This window comes from Schistocerca cancellata, chromosome 12 (assembly GCF_023864275.1).
Source record: "Schistocerca cancellata isolate TAMUIC-IGC-003103 chromosome 12, iqSchCanc2.1, whole genome shotgun sequence".
Taxonomy (NCBI): Eukaryota; Metazoa; Arthropoda; class Insecta; order Orthoptera; family Acrididae; genus Schistocerca; species Schistocerca cancellata.
Window position 1 is genome coordinate 127,513,020 of NC_064637.1, and position 18,821 is coordinate 127,531,840.

The 18,821-nt window shown below is 38.6% G+C and overlaps 1 protein-coding gene across 1 annotated transcript in view; it reads left to right on the forward strand.

Moving 5' to 3' along the window:
- LOC126109516 (uncharacterized) overlaps window positions 1–16,043 on the forward strand; it is a 37,675-nt gene extending 21,632 nt beyond the window's left edge. The window contains exons 2-3 of the mRNA XM_049914537.1: window positions 1,492–1,675; window positions 15,456–16,043. Of these exons, the coding sequence (XP_049770494.1) occupies window positions 1,492–1,675; window positions 15,456–15,777 (506 nt within the window). The 3' untranslated portion in view covers window positions 15,778–16,043. The remainder of the gene's footprint in view (window positions 1–1,491; window positions 1,676–15,455) is intronic.
- The last annotated feature ends 2,778 nt before the right edge of the window (window positions 16,044–18,821 follow it).

Sequence of the window (18,821 nt, forward strand, 5' to 3'; positions counted from 1 at the left end):
TTCAAATATCTTGAGAGGAAAAAATTCAGTGGGGTGAAGTCTGGACTTCTCAGAATTGGTGGCCACTCAATGTTTCCGTGATATCCGTTAATGTGGCCTGGAAAAGCATTGTTAAGCCATTTGTGCAAAATCGATGGAAAATGGGGAAAAAGCATAAAGTGCACATTGTCCACACTGTCCCAGGTTAAAACAGTGGAATGAACAAAAGTTCGTAGCATGTGCACATACCTCTGCACATTCATTGTTTCACGAAGACTATAAGAACCAATAAGAGTATCATCATGAATAGCACACCACACAGTCAGTGAAGGACACGAATGCCATTTTCGAATTGTAACTCCAGGATTGTCATTACTAGGACCCCATTAATGGCAGTTATGGCGATTTATGAACCCACCTACATGGAACATGGCTTCATCTAACAACAAAATATTACTCAGTGTATCTGGTTCTCCTTCCACCCATTGTAATGTGGATTCGGCAAACTCCATCCTCACATCACAATCTACTGGTGACAATGCTTGGACAAAATGTGGTTTCTATGGTCTCCAGTTTATCTGCTTTATTGTCTGTTGGACTGAACCATGTGATAAACCATTTTCCATCTGTTGTTGTGTCGGGGACTTTGTGGGACATTGCACAAATGCCATAGCAGCATCGGCTTAAAGTTCTTCAGTAACAACTCTTGTTGGGGGACCAGCACCCTTTGGTGAGTAACCGAACCTGTACACATCAAATTCACATGCTGTCTTTTTATCATTTTCACGTCCAGACTCACGTGTCTTTTCCTCTTCCATCTCCACCATCATTGCACCATTACAGGCGACTGCCATAATTCCATCCTAGCTGCGATCTGAGCATGGTCAGAAAGTGTAGCTTTTGCACCACCTTCATTTAATTTGTGGTTAGAGCTGCAACAAACAACAAATATGTAATATTTACATAATGGCATAGAATAGAACATAATATAGTGGTAGAGTGATCAATCTTACATCGTTTCTGATAGAATAGCAGGAAAATAAAAATGCAATATAATAATGAATCACCGTGTAGAATCTGCACCAGATGTGGTCGGTGGTCTGACTCACTTTATCATTGGGATATTGTGGAGCCTCAAGAGTTATGACTGCGGCACACTGAAACAGTCTATCACACAGATAACAGAGGAGTGTTACATACGATGCTATAAGGGCATGTGGAATGATTTTATGAATGGCAATGCCACATCAGTGGAATGGATCAGAAAACTGGATATTAATATTTATCCAATTTATTTTTGTTTTATGCAATGACATTCATCACATATTATAAATGTACTGCATATGTCTGCTATATAGATACAGATGAAGATAGTGATTGTTGTTGTTGTTGTTGTTGTTGTTGTTGATGCTGTTGCTGTTGTTTGTTTATTTTTTGGAGGGGGGGCGGGGTGCTTCTGATACGTGACAGGAGGAAAATATTTTCAGGAGACCCATTTCTGTATATATGCAGGTGTGTCCTGCCGTTGCCGACTGTTCTTGCTGACAGCTTGGAACGTCTGCAGCATTAAGATTTTGACAGTCCGTGACGAATCAACAGAGGCATTCATTGCCCTGGGAAGCCTCAAGAAGTTGGAGGAACTTGATATGTCAATCCTTGATCCAGTACCACCTAGCACAGCTGCTCTGGCATTTAAGTAAGTTACTTGGTGAACACACACAATTTTTCATGAATGTATAGTCCATTGGGTATGTATTAGGTTAGTGCATAAGCTCACAGCATTTTTGTTTTGCGTGTTAGTATTCTGGTTGCTATGGGTTTATTTATCAATTGTCATTTTTTATTTGTAATTCACTGTTGATATTTGAGTCTACAAATTGTCATTTTGTAACGTGAGGATAGTGTGGAGCTGTGGACACTAGAAAATGGAGTGCCAAGTGGAGAAATAGGAACATTTCAGGACATGTTACTCTATTTTAATTCAATAGAGGAGTGACAGCAGCAGAGGCTACCAGAAACATTTTTGTCATGTGCAGGATAATGCCACTGGACAGAGCACAGCAAGAAAATGGTTTAAGGAGGATCGTTTTGACTTTAGTGACTCTCCACGGTCAAGGAGACCTTCGGGGTTTGATGAAGAGCATTTAAACGCATTAATACACACTGATCCACATCTGTGTACTTGAGAACTGGCAGATGTGATAAACTGTGATCATTCTTCCATGGCGTGACATTTGCATTCAATGGGAAGGTTCAAAAATCGCATTATGATACCGCATGCTCTAAGCCAGAATCACAGAAATCGGTGGGTGCGGGTGGCCATATGCGTATCTCTTATTGGGCATCATCAATTGGCTTGTAAACAGCACAGACCATTCCCATCCTGTAGCATTACTGGTGGTAAGAAATGGTGTCTTTAGGCTGACATAAGGAAAAGAAAGTAATGGTTGAGCCCAAACAAAGTAGCAACTCAGTGTATGAAGGTATCCACAAAAGATAATGTTATGTAACTGGTGGAACAGTGATGGTGTGGTGTGCTATGAATTGCTTCCCCGAGGTGTAACCATCGCTGCCGACATTTATTGTCAATAACTGAGATGCTTTTCAGACACGATCCACGGACAATGACCAGGAAGACTGCATGAAGTCATGCCATTCCACAATAATGCCCGCCAGGGTTCTGTTAGACTGATCAAAAAACATTTTACAGGTGGTGGTTTGGGAACCCATTCCACACCCATCCTATTCACCTGACCTTGTGCCCTCAGATTTTCAACTTTTCCACTATCTGTCGAACAACATTCGAGGAATATCCTTTCTGGATGAAAATGCACTCCAAATGTGGCTCAACGAGTTCTTTGCCTCAAAACCATGCGATTTCTACTGTCGTAGAATTCAAAAGTTACCTGGCATTGGCAGACTTCAAAATATTGAAGGAGAATATATTATTCATGACTAAAGTCTCTGTTATGTTTATTGATTATGTTTATGAAATTTATGGAAAAATGCTATGAACTTATGCACCAATCCAATAGTTTATTAAAATTCTTGGGGTTCCACCTAATTAAAGTGCTCCAAATGCCACACACTTCCAGCTGATTTTCCTCAGCCACCGACAAGTAGTAGCTACTGACTTCTACAGCGTCACTACTGTAGAGCTGCACTGTGTCTTGTCTCCACTTTGTTTCAGCAGTACCTTCACTCGACACCTGATTTACTGGCTGGGGTCTGTACTGTACTAGAATGAGAGCCGGCATTGGCGTTACGTGTTTTAATTTATATAGTTTCTGTTAAGACTTGATTCCAGTAGCTACTGTATACTCTAACAACAATGTAGGAAAATATATGATTAAAAGACACTCGCATATAGCTTTCAGCCACAGCCTTCGTCAGTACGTACAGGCACATGCATGCATCTGCACACACACACACACACACACACACACACACACACACACACACAAACTGACAACTCCAGCATCTCGGGCCGGCGGAATGTAATGTCACTTGGGATGCAAACAGCAATCTGGAGGGGAAGAGGAAGGTGAAGGGATAATAGTGAACTAGTGGGAGAGAGATGAATGCTGTCTGGAGGAGTGTGCAGGGACTAGACTGCCAACAAGAGCAAGCATCAGGTGGCAGTTGTCAGCATGCCACTTAGACATCTGGGTATTTCTGCACTGCTGATGAGGAGAACATACCAATACATCTGCCCATCTTTCCCCACTCCTCTCCTTTTTTGCCCATCTCTATGCCACTCCCAATCCCAACCCCTTGCCACAAGGATCATATCTCTGGGGAAAACCCAGGTGCAAAACCTGCCCATTTCACCCATCTGTTACTTCTTATTCCAGCCCTGTCACAGGTTTATCCCACCCCATCAGGGGGCAGGCCACCTGTGAAAGCAGCCATGTCATTTACCAGTCTGCTGCAATCATTGCACAGCTTTTTATATTAGTATAACTACCAACCAGCTGTCCACAATGTTTAACAGCCAATGACTAAGTTGGAGGAAAAATAAAAAATTAATGATGATATATATTTTTTGCATGAGAATAAACTTTGAACAAAGCCCAGTTTCATTACAGTCTGTAGCCTTGTGTATAATACCAGTTCCGCACCCACTGAGTTGAGCCGCAACTGGTGCCATGGATCATGCATTTAAGAGACCACCCAACTACAGCTTTGCCCAGTTGAGTAGCTCCATTTTTAAAAAAGTTTTATTGGTTATCATTTAGAAACAGCAAACAATTTTCTTTCAGGCCATAAGCATTCTTTTGCATTTACAAGCATCTATGAATTTTTAAATTATTTTGTAACGGGTTGCCCTTGACCTTTCAAATAACAAGGATTTAGTTCAGCACACATTGGACTGTAAACTAAAACCCTGATCACCTAGTTGAATGTATTCCTTAATATATTTTTAATGGCTCAAAGTTATTGGTCACAAATTTAAAAAAAAAAAACGTAATTTTTGAACAGTATTTTTCCAGAGGAGGAGTAATTTCTCAGCCTTAATATTTTTTGTGCTGTTGCACTACACAGTGTACAGGGTGCAGTGCTTAAATCCAGAGAAATTAACAAAAAATCCCAATTAAAATGAAAATACTTTTACATGTAAGTAGTGGTATCTTTCAGGAATAACATTATTCGATGTAATCCTCGGCCACAGTGACCGCATTCCAGTCTTGTCCTGAAGCAATCACATATGCTCTTTAAAACAATGCTGTCCATATTTGCAAATGTTGCTTTGATAGTAGTGCATAGAGATGCAACATTAGCATGCCTCATATTATTGGTACCTCTTTCGAGTACACTCCAAACATAGTTTTCTAGAGGGTTCAAATGTGGACTATTCGGGAGCCAAAATTCCTTTGTCCAGAACATTTCAATGTTATCAGAGAGCCAGCTTTGGACTAAATGGCTCGTGACATTCACTACTGATGCCAATTTCCTCAACAATTGCCCCGGGTTCTTCAAAATCAGCACCTGAGCCTTTTTGATGACTTCTGCAGTTCGTGACATGCATTTCCTTGAATGAGGTTTCCTCGCTGGGTTGGTGGAACCTTCCCCAGACCTCTCCAAAGCATTATACTTGGCCACAATATCATAAACAGTTGATCTTGGGTACCTGAAATATCAAACTATTTCAGTGGGAGAATGCCCAGCACGAAGACTTCAGATAATCGCAGCTCTTCGGTTGTACTCTGCACTTGTGTGTAACATCTCAGCCATTTTGAGGTTCTGACTGTTTACTAGATGCCTATGGCTTTCAAGAACGCCAATCACAACCTCTGGCAGAAATACGCTATGGTGGAAAATTCAAATTGATCTAAGTGCCACACCCTTAGTTACTTTTTATAGACTATCAATGGTAAATGGAAATGAGCGTTTGGTGTCATTGGCAGGGAGGTCCCTCGTGGGGCAGGTCCGGCCGCCGTGGTGCAGCTCTTATTACATTCGACGCCACATTGGGCAACCTGTGTGCCGCATGGGGATGAAATGATGATGAAGACAACACAACACCCAATCCCTGAGTGAAGAAAATCTTCAACCTAGCTGGGAATCGAACCCGGGCCCATAGGACTGCAATCCATCATGCTGACCACTCAGCTATCAGGGTGGACACTATCAACGGTGAGAAACTTGCACTTGAAAAAATACACTATTTTAAAAAAGGATTTTTTGAATTTTTTCATTCTTTGGCCTGTGATAATGTCGTTAGGGGACCACATAAAAATCGTAAAATTAAACATTTAATAGATCTATGTGGAATCAAACTTCAGTACATATTTCAACTGTGAGATTAAAACAAGTTATGAACAAAAATTACCAATATGAGTCGTACTGTCTTAATATCTGCAATATTTGGACTAATGGTAGTGTGTATAAGTTACATAATTTAAACATCTCTATGGTCACTTTTTTTTAAAATAAAAATGAGCCAACTACTTACATTATCCTGTTCACACAGTTTGGGCATTAGATTAAAAATTTGCCCAGTTGCAGTTATAAATTTGATAGGAGACAGCTTCTTCAGTACATTCTTAACAGGCATCCTGATTATACTCTTTTCAACTTTTTTTTAAACTGGTCCCTTGGCCCTGGTAAGTAGTAAAATGTAGCATGCGCATCTTGGTTTTGACAGTCAATATTATCGGCTTCGGCAATCCACCACTGTTTGCCTTAAACATGAGCCACTATATCCTTATTTTAAAGTGTCAATGGTAAAAGTTTACCACATTGATGAAGTTCACTATCGGGGGATGTTGTGAACTTACACTTGAGAAAGTTGTGTAATTTAGGTATAAAACAATGAAAACATATTTGGTGCCTTTAATCTTCTGACAAATGTTGAATCTTTCCTCCAAGACATTGGCATAGAGTTCTTGTATTTCCTCACATTTTACAAAAACACAGGTAATCCCTTTACCCATTCTTTACAGAATTTAAACATTTCTTGAGGTGTCAAGATCTGGTTCTCATAGGTCCGCTGCAGACTAGCTTTTGTGACAACTCGCTCTGTTGTACCCACGACCCCATCACACACGTTTCCCGTAGCATGATGCAAAAAGTGCCATTCTGCATAAAGTCCATGGTCTTCTTTGAGGAAGGAGATGTTAATAAGTTTTTGTTTCTATATTGCCTTGCAGCACCATCAGAAAAGTAGATCAGTTTGTTTATTTAAGGGTGGTGCTGTTGTATGTAGTTTGTTAATTGTAGTTGAAAAGCACTGCTGTAGTGTTGTGTCCAAGGTGATCACATATGACATAAAAACTGTGACTCTTTAGTTTATGTTGAGCTTTATAATAGAATACAAACGGATGAACTGTGCCCTGTTTGTTTACCCAGTGGTTTCTTCGTACTTCCTCTTGAACAACAAACGAATAGTTCCAAGAACAGTTGGCAAGAACTAAGCATTCGTCAACTGTCAAGATTTGCTTTTTTGTCTTCCAGAAATTTACCCTGAACTTGGGCAGTAAAAGGATGCATTTTCAGGTTTTCAAGGTTAGCTACCAACACTTCAAAAAACTCTTCTCATGGTTTTGTAATTGTTGCCATTTCCATTCTGCCCTGTGTCACCCATTGTTTGTATTCTGTATTGTCAGGTGTCAAGCCACCTTCTTCTCATTCTTCAACTATGCCAAGTAAAGCTTGCTTGCCTGGACAGTCGTGAAGTTATCTCATTATCATACAATTGTAACTGTCCAAATGGTCTTTATAGTCAACTCTAAGATTGGCCCCATCCATCATCAACTTTACATACTTTCACTTTACATTCTGGTGATAAAAACAAACAAAACTGTATGGGTGACAGATACTCCTGCAACAATACACCATTTTGGTCTCAACTCACAAAAATTTCAACCTTCAAATTTTAATGTCAGGGTTTTCTTTTTTGAATTCAGTGAATAATTCATTTAAATTACACAACATTATGCTTTCAGGTCTCTGAACCTTAGTACCATTTTCTTTCACAGAAACAGAATATTTTTTGGCAGGCATCAAACAAAAGTTATGGTCATCTTCATAAAAGCTAATAACCTTTTGAAATGTGTTTTCATCAATGAAATTAGGTTCATTTTTCTTTTGTAGTGCAAGTAGAATTCTCTGCTCTTTCACTAACTGCCTTGTTAATTTAACCAAATGTTCTGACACATTAAATTCATCATTAACTTTTGCTCATCTCCAAGAATTTGGTAGTAAACTGATAATCTTAACTTTATTCTCTTTTTTTGAAATATGTCATTTAGTTTTTAGCTTTTCTCTCAAGTCGTCATATTCGGTTGGAGAATTTTCAGACTTCCATCTGGTTTAGTGCAAATTTTCTTTTGAAATGGAACTTCAAAATTCTTTTTGACAGTAGTTGCCACTTTCTTGATTGTTGCATTCAATGCAAAAGATGTTTTTTCTTTGCTTATTTTTCTAATTTTACTAGCAGGTGATACACCTAAGATGTCACAAGTTAAATTCACTTTTTTTATATATTTTCTGATGTGTCACAAATTTGTTTACTTGAATTATCAGTCTCTCTTTCTTTGTTAACTACAAACATTGTAGAATAACATGTTGGTCACAATGAATTTCCTGACATTATATTGAGAAAAGGGCTTTCATTTTTAGAGTAATAATCTAACATTATTTCTCTCAGACCTATTGTTACAGGCTTCTTAAGTTTCTTAACTGTGTCCAAGAAAGACTGGCCAGAAAAGTGATGAAATTTCTTTTAAGTATTTAATATCATGGTACTTGGAAGTCGTTAACCCCTGAGCCAACTTCTAAGTTAAACAACACTTTCCTTAACTGTAATCTTCAATTAAAGTATATCTTTAGGAACTGCTCCATACACACTCTTTATGGTATGCTTCACTAATAAGAACATGAATAGAACACAGAGACGCCATTGTTATACTGCCCACTTCAAGAGTTCATTGTTAACTGAGCTGAGTGAACAGATGCCGGTGGAAGAGGAAAGACAACACACAGATTTGTACAGGCTTGTCTGTGAGCCTTTACAGACTTGCAGACGGTATCTGCTAGCCTGCTGAAACTTTCCGCAGAGGATTGTTTCAACAAATAATCATTTATTGCTTTAATTCATGTGTTTCTTGTGTGTTTAAATTATATCATTAATTCTGTTTCAGATATTTGAAAAAAGTATTTTTTACTCATATTTGTAATTTTTTTTAATAACTTTCCTTTATACTGAGGTTTGATACCATAAAGGCCTATTAAGTGTGTAATTTTCAGATTTTTATCTGGTCCCCTAATAAAGATACTGCAGGCTTAGGATAAAAAACTACAAAAAATTTGTTTTTTAAGTAGTGTATGTTTTTAAGTGCTAGCTTGTCACCATTGGTACTGTATAAAAAGTAACTATACTGTGTAATGTAAGAGCACAAAAGACATTAAGACTGATAAATTACTCCTTCTTTGGAAAAGTACTGTTCAAAAATGGAGTTTTTTTAATTTGCGACCAATAACTTTGAGCCATTAAAACATACTAAGAAATACATTCAGCTAGGCAATCATGGTTTTAATTTGTAGTCCAGTGTGTGCTGCACTAAATCCTTCTTATTTGAAAGGTCTGGGACAACCCAGTATTGAATAATTTAAAAAAACTGCAGAAGTTTGTAAATGGAAAAAGCTGTTTGCAGCCTGAAACAAAAATGGCCGCTGTTTCTGAGTGATAAACAATAAAATTTCAAAAAAAATGTTTTTGAGCCCACTAAACATTACGGAATTTACCCAGTGAATATCAAATTTTTCTGAGATGGTCACACTACCAATTATTTTTTATTTTATTTTTATTTATTTATTTATTTTTTTTTTCTCCCCCCTTGGAGCACTTGATTTGGAATGACCCGTCTTCAGAGACTTCTTTTTCCACGTGTTACATGATTATTGGCTTGCAATGGTAATCACCACTCTGATCGTCTTTCCTCAAGGTCCTTCCATTTAGCTCTATATTCATGCATTGCACCATTTATTGACTCAACTTGCATCTCTATATTTTTGTTTTATATCATTTTGCACATCCCTTCTGCACTCTTTCAAACACTGAAATCTTGTTTATCTGTCATTTGATAATTCCATTCCGCATTTCCGTTTCTTGGGTCGTCTTTTTAACAACAAGCATGCTTGGTTGCCCCATATGAATCATCTGAAGGTTGGCTGTTCCCATAAACTCAGTGTCCTTTACTTCCTTGCCCACATCTGTTGGGGCGCAGATGGTTTGACCATTTTCTGCCTTTACCAACTATTAGTTCTGTTTCATGTGGACTGTGGTTGTCAAGTTTATGGATCAGCTGCCTCGTCCACACTGCTCCTCTTGGACCTGGTTCACCAACGTGGTATCCATTTAGCCACTGGTGCCTTTTGTACTAGCCCTGTCAGTAGTCTTACGGCTGAAGCTGGGATCTCTCCCCTTTTGATTTGGCGGTCCCAGCTCCTGGTTTCCTGTGCCATAACTATCCCCTCTTCTCATGCTCACCATTTCCCGTTGCATTCTTTTTGTGACTTCGGACTGTCACTCATCCACTGTCCTCCTTCGAGTGGGTTTAATAGTTGGGCTCTGCCCACTTCTCTCTGCCATGATTTCCATCTCCCCTCCTTGGCCTCTTCCTCTTGTTCTTTCCCAACCAGCCTTCCTTGGTTAGATCCTTAGCCCCGGATTCTTCTGGAACCTGGAAGCCTCCATGGTGTTCCACTGTTCGTTCCAAATGCTCTCATGATAGTTTCAGGTTGCGATTGTTTTTTTATACCGATGGCTCCAAATCTGCCAATCATGTGGGATATACCTACACATCTTCTGTTGGCACAGAACACTCTCTCTTGCCTATAACATGTGGGGTGTTTGCTGTGGAATTGATGGCCCCCTATTGGTCCTTCTGCTTCATTAAACAGTCCTCTCTCACCAGAGTTTTGATGTGTATGGATGCAATGAGTGGCCTTCAGGCTAACACCCGGAGTTTTTCCCACCATTCCTTGGTCTCTGCCATCCACGACCTTCTCACTCATCTTTGTGATGCTGTTTGTTTGGTTGAGTTGATTTCCTTTAGGTTCCCAGCCATGTAGGAATCCTGGGTAATAAGGTTGCTGATTGTTTGGCTGGTAATGGCATCTTAACCCCTCCCATTCTCTGTGACTCCTCTGGCGATGGATTTGCGGCTTTATATTAAATCCCTTTCTGCTCAATTGTGGGCTGATTCTTGGGAATGTACCTCCTGTTAAATAAATTTTGTGCAATTGAGGATACTCCCACCACGTGGCCCTCTTCCCTTCGCCTCTCCTGGTGGGACACTCTATCCTCTGCCGTCTTCTTATTGGCCATATTAGGTTGAGCCCTTCCTTTGCAGAGTGATGCATATTTTGCTGGACTGCCACTGCCATTTGGTTCTTCATACTAAATATACCTTTCCACCTTCCTTCTTTTGGATGTTAGTGGACGCTCCTTGCATGCTTACATCTGTCCTCAGTTTTCTTCACGAAAGTGGTTTGTCCTCTCAGGTTTAGAATTTGAATTTTCCTCTGGAATTTGAGTCCCTCAGTTAGCTTAGGCATTGGTTATGGAGGCCTTCACCTTGCCTCCACAACAGGCAGGTTCTCCTCAGTTTTTTCCCTACATTTCGGCTGATCTGTTGTGCTGTTCTCTTTCCCCTTGTTTTGTGCTTTCCCCATTCTGTCGTAATAATGGTATAGTGTGGGTATCGGGACTGGTCAGTGATAGTGCTGGTGCCCCACAACATGTAGTGTTTCTGGGGCACACCTGCTCTTCCTCCTGCCATGAAATTCCTTTTTTCCTCTTTGTTCGCCCGTTATCCCCTTGGTTGACTGTAGTGTTTGTGGTGTTCCTCCCTTGATTTCTGCCATCTTAAATCATGGGACCGATGACCTCGATGTTCGGTAACCTCCCCCTCCAGTCAACCAAACAACCAACCGACCATTATTACCCACTATCATACTGAAGTAGAGAAACTTAACCACATATTCAGCCTTTTTTTTTCATATACAGGATGATTATAATTAAAGCTAAACTTTCAGAATGCTGTAGAAATAACACCACTGGTCAGAATGACATCAAATTGTAACGGAATATTATCAGAGAAGGGGGAAAACATATGACAGAAGGAAAAAAAAGTGTGAAAATTTATCAATAGATAGTGCTTTGTCAGAATATGTAAATGAAAACACCTGTCATGCGCACAACCCATTGAAGTTGGTATAAACACTCTGGATACGTGGCTTTTCTTCCTTTCGCGTCTGCGACATTCACCGTGACTGTCTCAATGCAGGATTGTGCTCTGCTTATAAAGCTGTATTACAAGAATGATGACTGTGCACATGTCACTCTGCAGAGGTTCTGGACAATGAAGGGTTTAAAAAAAGGTGTTGGTCCGATGACTGCCATGGGTCTGGAGAAAACGATTCAGAAATTTGAAAAGATGGGTTCTTTTGGTGTGCAATCTGGTAGAGGGAGGAAACAAATTGATTCAATGTCAGTGAAAGCAGTGGCCACAGCAATACAGGAGGAGACAAGTGGTGGTGTGCAAAAGTGTAGTGCACAGAGAATTGCCAGAACACTGGACATACCCATGAGCACGGTGTGTGACATCTTTCTTTGTGATCCATTCAGAATTACCCATGTGCACGAGTTGCTTCCTGTTGACCTGCTGGCAAGAGAGACCTTTGCTTTAGAATATCTTGCTCACATGGAAGTGGACAACGATTGGCCGTGGAAGATTTTGTGGGCAGATGAAGCTCACTTCCATCTGACAGGATATGTCAATACACAGAATTGTCAAATATTGGCAACAGAAAATCCACATGCAAATCAACCAGTACTACTTCATCCTGAAAAGGTCACTGTGTGGTGTGGGTTGACGGCATCATTTATCATAGGGCCATATTTTATCGAAGAGACAGGTGCTTCCGGTCATGTACCATCATTAGTAAGCACTATGAGTGTCTTTTGGTCAACCACGTCATTCCAGCTTTCCAACAGCGTGGATGTGTGGATGGGATCATTTTTATGCAAGATGACATACCTTCGCACATTGCAATTCCAGCTAAGCAGCTGCTGAACCACCATTTCGGAAACGCTAGAATTATCAGCTGCCATTTCCCTACAGCCTGGCCGTCCCGATCATGTGATCTTAGCCCCACAGCCAGAAGTCACACGGATTATCTGAAAGATGTTGTGTTCAGTGTTCCGATTGCAGACTTAGCTGCATTGAAGGCACGCATTGCGCAACACATTCTGAATGTGACACCAGAAACACTTCAATCAATTGTGGAACATGCTGTTTCTCGATTTCAGGTTGTTGCAGAAAATGGTGGACAGTATATTGAACATGTCACACAAAAATTAATAATCTGATTTGATTTTGATTGATGCTTTTTATGTGGTTTTCGGCCTCAGGACAATTAAAAACTGAAGTGAGTGAGTGCTTTTTAAGCAGTTTTTGGCCTCAGGACAATTAAAAACCTGTTTTTTCCCATCAGATGTGATATGACCTTGCCGTGGTGGATGGGCTTACGTAACTAACAGTATCACACCTGTAAATCCATGCACACTGAGTAATACAGTTGGTTTAACATCAAATATACACCTTAGGCATTGTCGTACCATTCATTTGTCATTTGGAGTCGACCACTATTAAATTATGATGCTTACAGCTCCATCTATTGCTACATTTTGTAACTGTTTATTTTTCTTTTGCTATAAGTTTTCCCGTTTTCCGAAAATATTCCATTGCAATTTGACATCATTCTCAACAGTGGTGATATTTTTACATCAGTTTGAAAGTTTAACTTTAATTATAATTACCCTGTATATTCAATTGCTGTGGACACATGTGATGGTTGCTACATACAAATTGTGACTGTATTAGCTCTGTGGTAGTTCATTCTTGATAGATCTTCAGCTAGATTATTGAAACAGACATTGAAAGCATTTACTATTTTTTCAGGATCTGAGGTCATCACATCATTTAAATTTTTTTAGTGCATTGTTCTTTGTTTCATTTTTTCAATGTTCCAGATGTCTTTCATTGTCTTATTACATTCCCCAATAAGTATTTAGCTGGTTATATTAAGTTTTTGTAGCTTGCACAGGAAAATCTTCAGTAAGTTTAAACTTACTTCATGATGCTTTGCATATTAATTAGGTACCATTTTTTCTGGCTAGAGATTTTTTATTCCTTTAGTTACTCATCTACTTCGACATTTGTTTCCAGGTTTCCTTGGTTTCAATGGAAATGTAATGTTCAAGCAGTGTTTTATGAAAAGCAACAAACATTTCATAGTATCACTTTCATTTATTACATTATTTTTTTAATTATGTCTTTCCTTCTGGACTTCAGATTTCCTGTTCGTAACTGGGCTTCACTATTGCAGCAATCTTTGTTAATTAAATTTTTTTATATTTACAACAAATGTGCTTGAGAGCTGATATAACATTTTCATTTATTTTAATTGGAGCTCACATGGTTTGTCAGTAGTGTTTAAAACCACTATTAAAACCTTCACATGACTGAAATATTTTGTTTTGTGCATTACTTTCACTTGGGAGTACTTAGAGAATATGGGAAATAAAAATGTCAAGCTCTTAGGAATACATATTGATGCCAAACTAACTTGGGAAGAGCATATAAGCCAAATCTGCAAAAAAAGTCAAGAGTGACCTACCTCATGTGGAAACTGAGAGATATGGTCAATAATAATTGTCTCCATATAGCATATTTTGAACTCTTTCAATCACATATATCATATGGCCTACTCATATGGAGACATTCTCCTCATATCAGTAATATCTGAAAAGTCCAAAAAAAAAAAAAATTGTTTGTATAATGTGTGATGCTGTAGAACACTGTGCCCTCTTTTTACCAGGCTTAGGATACTAACAGTGGTGAATCTGTATGTCTATGAGGCTGCACTCTTTGTCAGGAATAACATTAAAGAATGTGTTGTCAGGGAAACAATTCACAAACACGATACTAGAAATAAGGCAAACATTGACATTCCAAGGCACAGGCTAGCAATAACAGGAAACTCCCATAAAATAAATGCCCTCAAAATTTTTAGCAAATTTCCTCTTGCCACTCGATCCTTGCCTTCTAAAAAGTTCAAAATCTCAAGAGTGACCTACCCAACTGGCCTCCTCCTGACCGACACACAACTATCACTGGCACTGAGGCAGAACCAGCTTTCTTCTGAAAATGCAACAGACCTCCACCCTTCCCTCCAATGAGCTTTCATACGACACCAATGAAGTAGCAAGTGGCGGTCATTTGGGGTCAGCGGAATGCACACTGCAAGATGTCTGTCTCAGAGCTGTCCTTCAAGTAACTGATTTGTAACAGTTCATTGTGTCACTGTGGTGCCAACTGCAGCTCAAATTGCTGCTGCCAATGCAGTACAATGTGCCAGAGCAATATACCGAACATGGTATTCTCTCTTCATAGTGCCACGTGGCCGTCCGAAGGCCAGTCTTCTTGCGACTGTACATTCTTTTGATTACCACTGCCAGCAATCGTGTACGGTGGCTAAACTCCTGACAAATCTTTCTGCATTATTGCAGAAGGAACTTCCAGCTTCTCATACTCCTATTACACAACTTGTTCAAACTCTGTGAGGTGTTGGTAAAGTCCTCTAATGCAAGCTCACTACATCCAATCTCAAAGGTAACTACTGCTCACGGCCCTTTCTGTGTGTATTTAAAGCAAACCTGATATGCATCCTTATAATGATGCTAATAATGCCACTCTTATGTGATTGGCACGAAATTTGAATGGACGCCATGTCTCAGATGTAGAAACATGCGAACCAGCTTGCATTTATGTTGCACAACTCCTTTTTGGTGCTGCAATTTTTTTTTTTCTGTCAGTGTATGAGCTCACATGTACATAATTAAAATATCTCAGTTGGGTCTTCACATTGTAACAGTAACAGCAGTGTTTTCATTCTTATCACAGGGAGCTGAGAATCCAGTGGTGTAGAGGTGACCCTAATGTCACAAATCTGCTGACTGAGCAGATGCCTAGCCTTGAAATCCACAGCAGCTTTGAAGAGGAGGTACCAGCTTACAACACAGAGGGTCAAGAGAGTGACGCACAAGTTGCAGAGGAAGAAGATGAAGAGAACGCAGGGCCTGGCAATGCAGATGAATCGCAGGATGGCAGTTGGGAGAATGACGAAGATAGTAACGGTGATAGAAGCAGTAGCAATGATAGTGAAAGTAATAACATTATTTGGGATGAAAGTAGTATACCTGTTCTCTTTTTAGAGGATATATAAAAGTGGTGTGACTTTTACACAGGAATACAAATCTCAGTACTGATTGTATTTCATCTGGAGCAGTATAACTGCCATTATTGGATTGAGCATAGCATCATAATGGACAGCTAAATGCGGTCAGACTAAAACTAGTGGTCTTTGTAACATTATCATTAAATTGACTTTCTGGTAATGTCATGTTAACAATGGCAAAAAGTGTTTTGAAGTAAGATAATTATAAATTATTCTAGAGGTGCATAGCTGCCAACCTTGGGAAAAGACTGTCTTATCACATTGGGAAAAATGACGGGGGAGGGGGGCAGAAAATTTTAAACATTGGAAGAGTGATTTAGGCCTTTAACTCTTTCACTGCTGCATGCGCCATAACAGTGCGCGCATCGGTGTGCATTGCCCTCGGGATGCTCAGTGCAGTGGTGCTGGGCATGGTATGGCACTGAGCACTGCAACACTTACTTACTGCACCAAGTTGTTCTCTTCTGTATTTATTCTCTCCAATGTCTAAATTGTTGCTTGAATATTCTGTATTTTTGAAGTTCCAAGAATTAGATAACGTTAGAGAAAAGTACATTTCAGAAAGTTTTTTCGTATGATGTATAGGGTCTGTGGGAAGTAACTAGGTACCATTAAATGGCTGTTAAGTTCGAAATCTTATGGAATAATATTGGAAATAGTGTAGGCGTACAGAACATTAAATAGGATAGTGATTTTTTAATGCTGTGTAGTATCAACAATGGCTGTGAGGGGCAATATACTTCACAACAACAAAGATGGCCGATTGCCCTACAGTTAGAGAATGAACACAGAGCACTTTATACTGTGAGGTGTGGAATTTGACCATTCTTGTGCAGAGATGGTGGCATATGGTGAGGGGAAGAAATGCCACAGTTTGCCTGGAGACAATAAAGAAATTGTCACCCAAAGCTAATGACCACAGGTTCGATGAGGGATGCAACAAAATCGGATCGTCCATCTACATCTCGGTGTCCTGAGAATGTAGCGATTGTGCAGAACGTGTTCGATCGTAGCCTGGGGAAATCGACATACCAGGTAGCTCGTGAGAGCAGACTTGCAAGGCGTTCTGTGTGTTAGGTGTGGCATAAAGAATTAAACTTTCGGCCGTGGAAACTCCATTATGTGCAGCAGCTGACACCAGAAGATGTGGTCTCGGAATGGAATAGGGGGAGGTAGTGGCAGAAAATTGCACTCAATTTTCCTCAATATCACACTTCTTAAAGTCATTATTTGTAACTTTTGTTTATTTTGATTGGCATTTTGCTCAGTGAATGTGTAACTGTTACTTCCCTGATAGTGTGGCACCATCTTTATTGTTGCAGGTCTGTCAGTTAAAAGAAAAGGGAAAAAAGGCACAATATTGAGCCTCATATGTTTTGAGGGCGTATATGCCACAGGACAACCTGCAGATCTGGAAATAACCAGGAATTTTTTCATCCTGGAAAAATCCAGAAAAAAGGTGGCAATTTCATAGTATTCCTGCAGTTTTTTAAAATTCCAGGAATCAACAAAGAAGTTCTTGTGATTGTTGATAAAGAGAATAATCTATGGTTTAAAGCTAAAGATGTTGCAGAAAATAAGGAACATGAAAATCCTCAAACAACAATTGGTGGCCACATAAATTATGAAGACAAGAAAACTTAGTGTGTTAATTGACTTAAAGTGCGTCTAAAAATATATAGCATCACACAGTATGCACCAACAAAAATGTAATTACTCTGCTGGTGTATAAACACAGGACAACAACAAAAAATATGACAGAAAATCTTACTAATAAGTTTGATTTGAATCTTAAATTTAGTCACACAGACAAAGGAACAAGAATTTATCAGAATCATCATCATTTGCTTCAAGAATGAAAAGTGTGAAACATAGATCTCTATAGGGAAATATAGAATTGATCTATACTTCACAAAATATAGAACTGCAGTTGAGTGTGATGAAAATCGTCATAATGATCAAAATATAACAGAAGAAATTAAAAGGCAAAAATTAATAGAAAAGCAATTGAAGTGTAAATTTATCACTTTAATCTTGATGAAGAAAAGTTAAATATTTGTGATGTTAACAGAATGCATAAAGATATTTTAAAACAAATTAAGAACAACAACTAAGAAATACATGGGAAAAACACCACTGGAATATTAATGAAAAAAATTTAGATTCAGTAAAACACCAGGTTTAACTTGTAATGAAAAATTAAAATGAATCTGGTCTAAACAGAGAGAAACTTCAAGGAGGACAAATCATCTCTTTCCCACCCCACCTCCCACCCCCATTAACATTGACTACAAAGACGGAATTAATAGAAAATAATTTTAGGCCCAGTGATTCACTGGATGTAAGTTATAATAAAAATAAAAAAGCAATTTATGTTAATGAATCTGTGAAAACTAAAGCAGTCTTTAGACTATGTATGGACTATACTCTTTAACTCTAAAATAAAAAATTATAAAAATGACATTGTCCTTACTTACCCAACTACCTATTATGTGAATTATCATATCACAACCACTTAACACATACTTTATCTCCTTTCATTCTTAAAACTCTCTAAAGAAGATACACATCTGGATATTTTAAGTTCTGTATTTCACACTCATAAAAATTTGCTTTTACCTTTTCTCCATCCCAAGTCACTAATTTATATTTGGTTGGATTAGAATGAATAACATCCTCAATTTCAAAATTTTCTGCTTAGAAATTAGCTGTACAACTTTTTTCAGAAATTCCTTAAAGTTTATTAATTCTAACTTTATCACTGACTTTATATTTAGGTTTAGCATTAGATACACTGACCTCTGCTTTATAATTTTTGTCATTAACTTTTACTTGCTTTGTTTTTATTGTTCAATGTTTGTGTTATTGTGTTCATCAACCTATTTTTCAACTAGTTCAGTTCATTTATGATTACCTTTTAAGCTAAATTTTTTCCACATCTTTTCTTTAAGCATTGTATTAAATTTTTCTACAACAGATGCTTCTATTTCAGTAAAAGTTGAATAATGATTAATATTATATTTCTACATAAA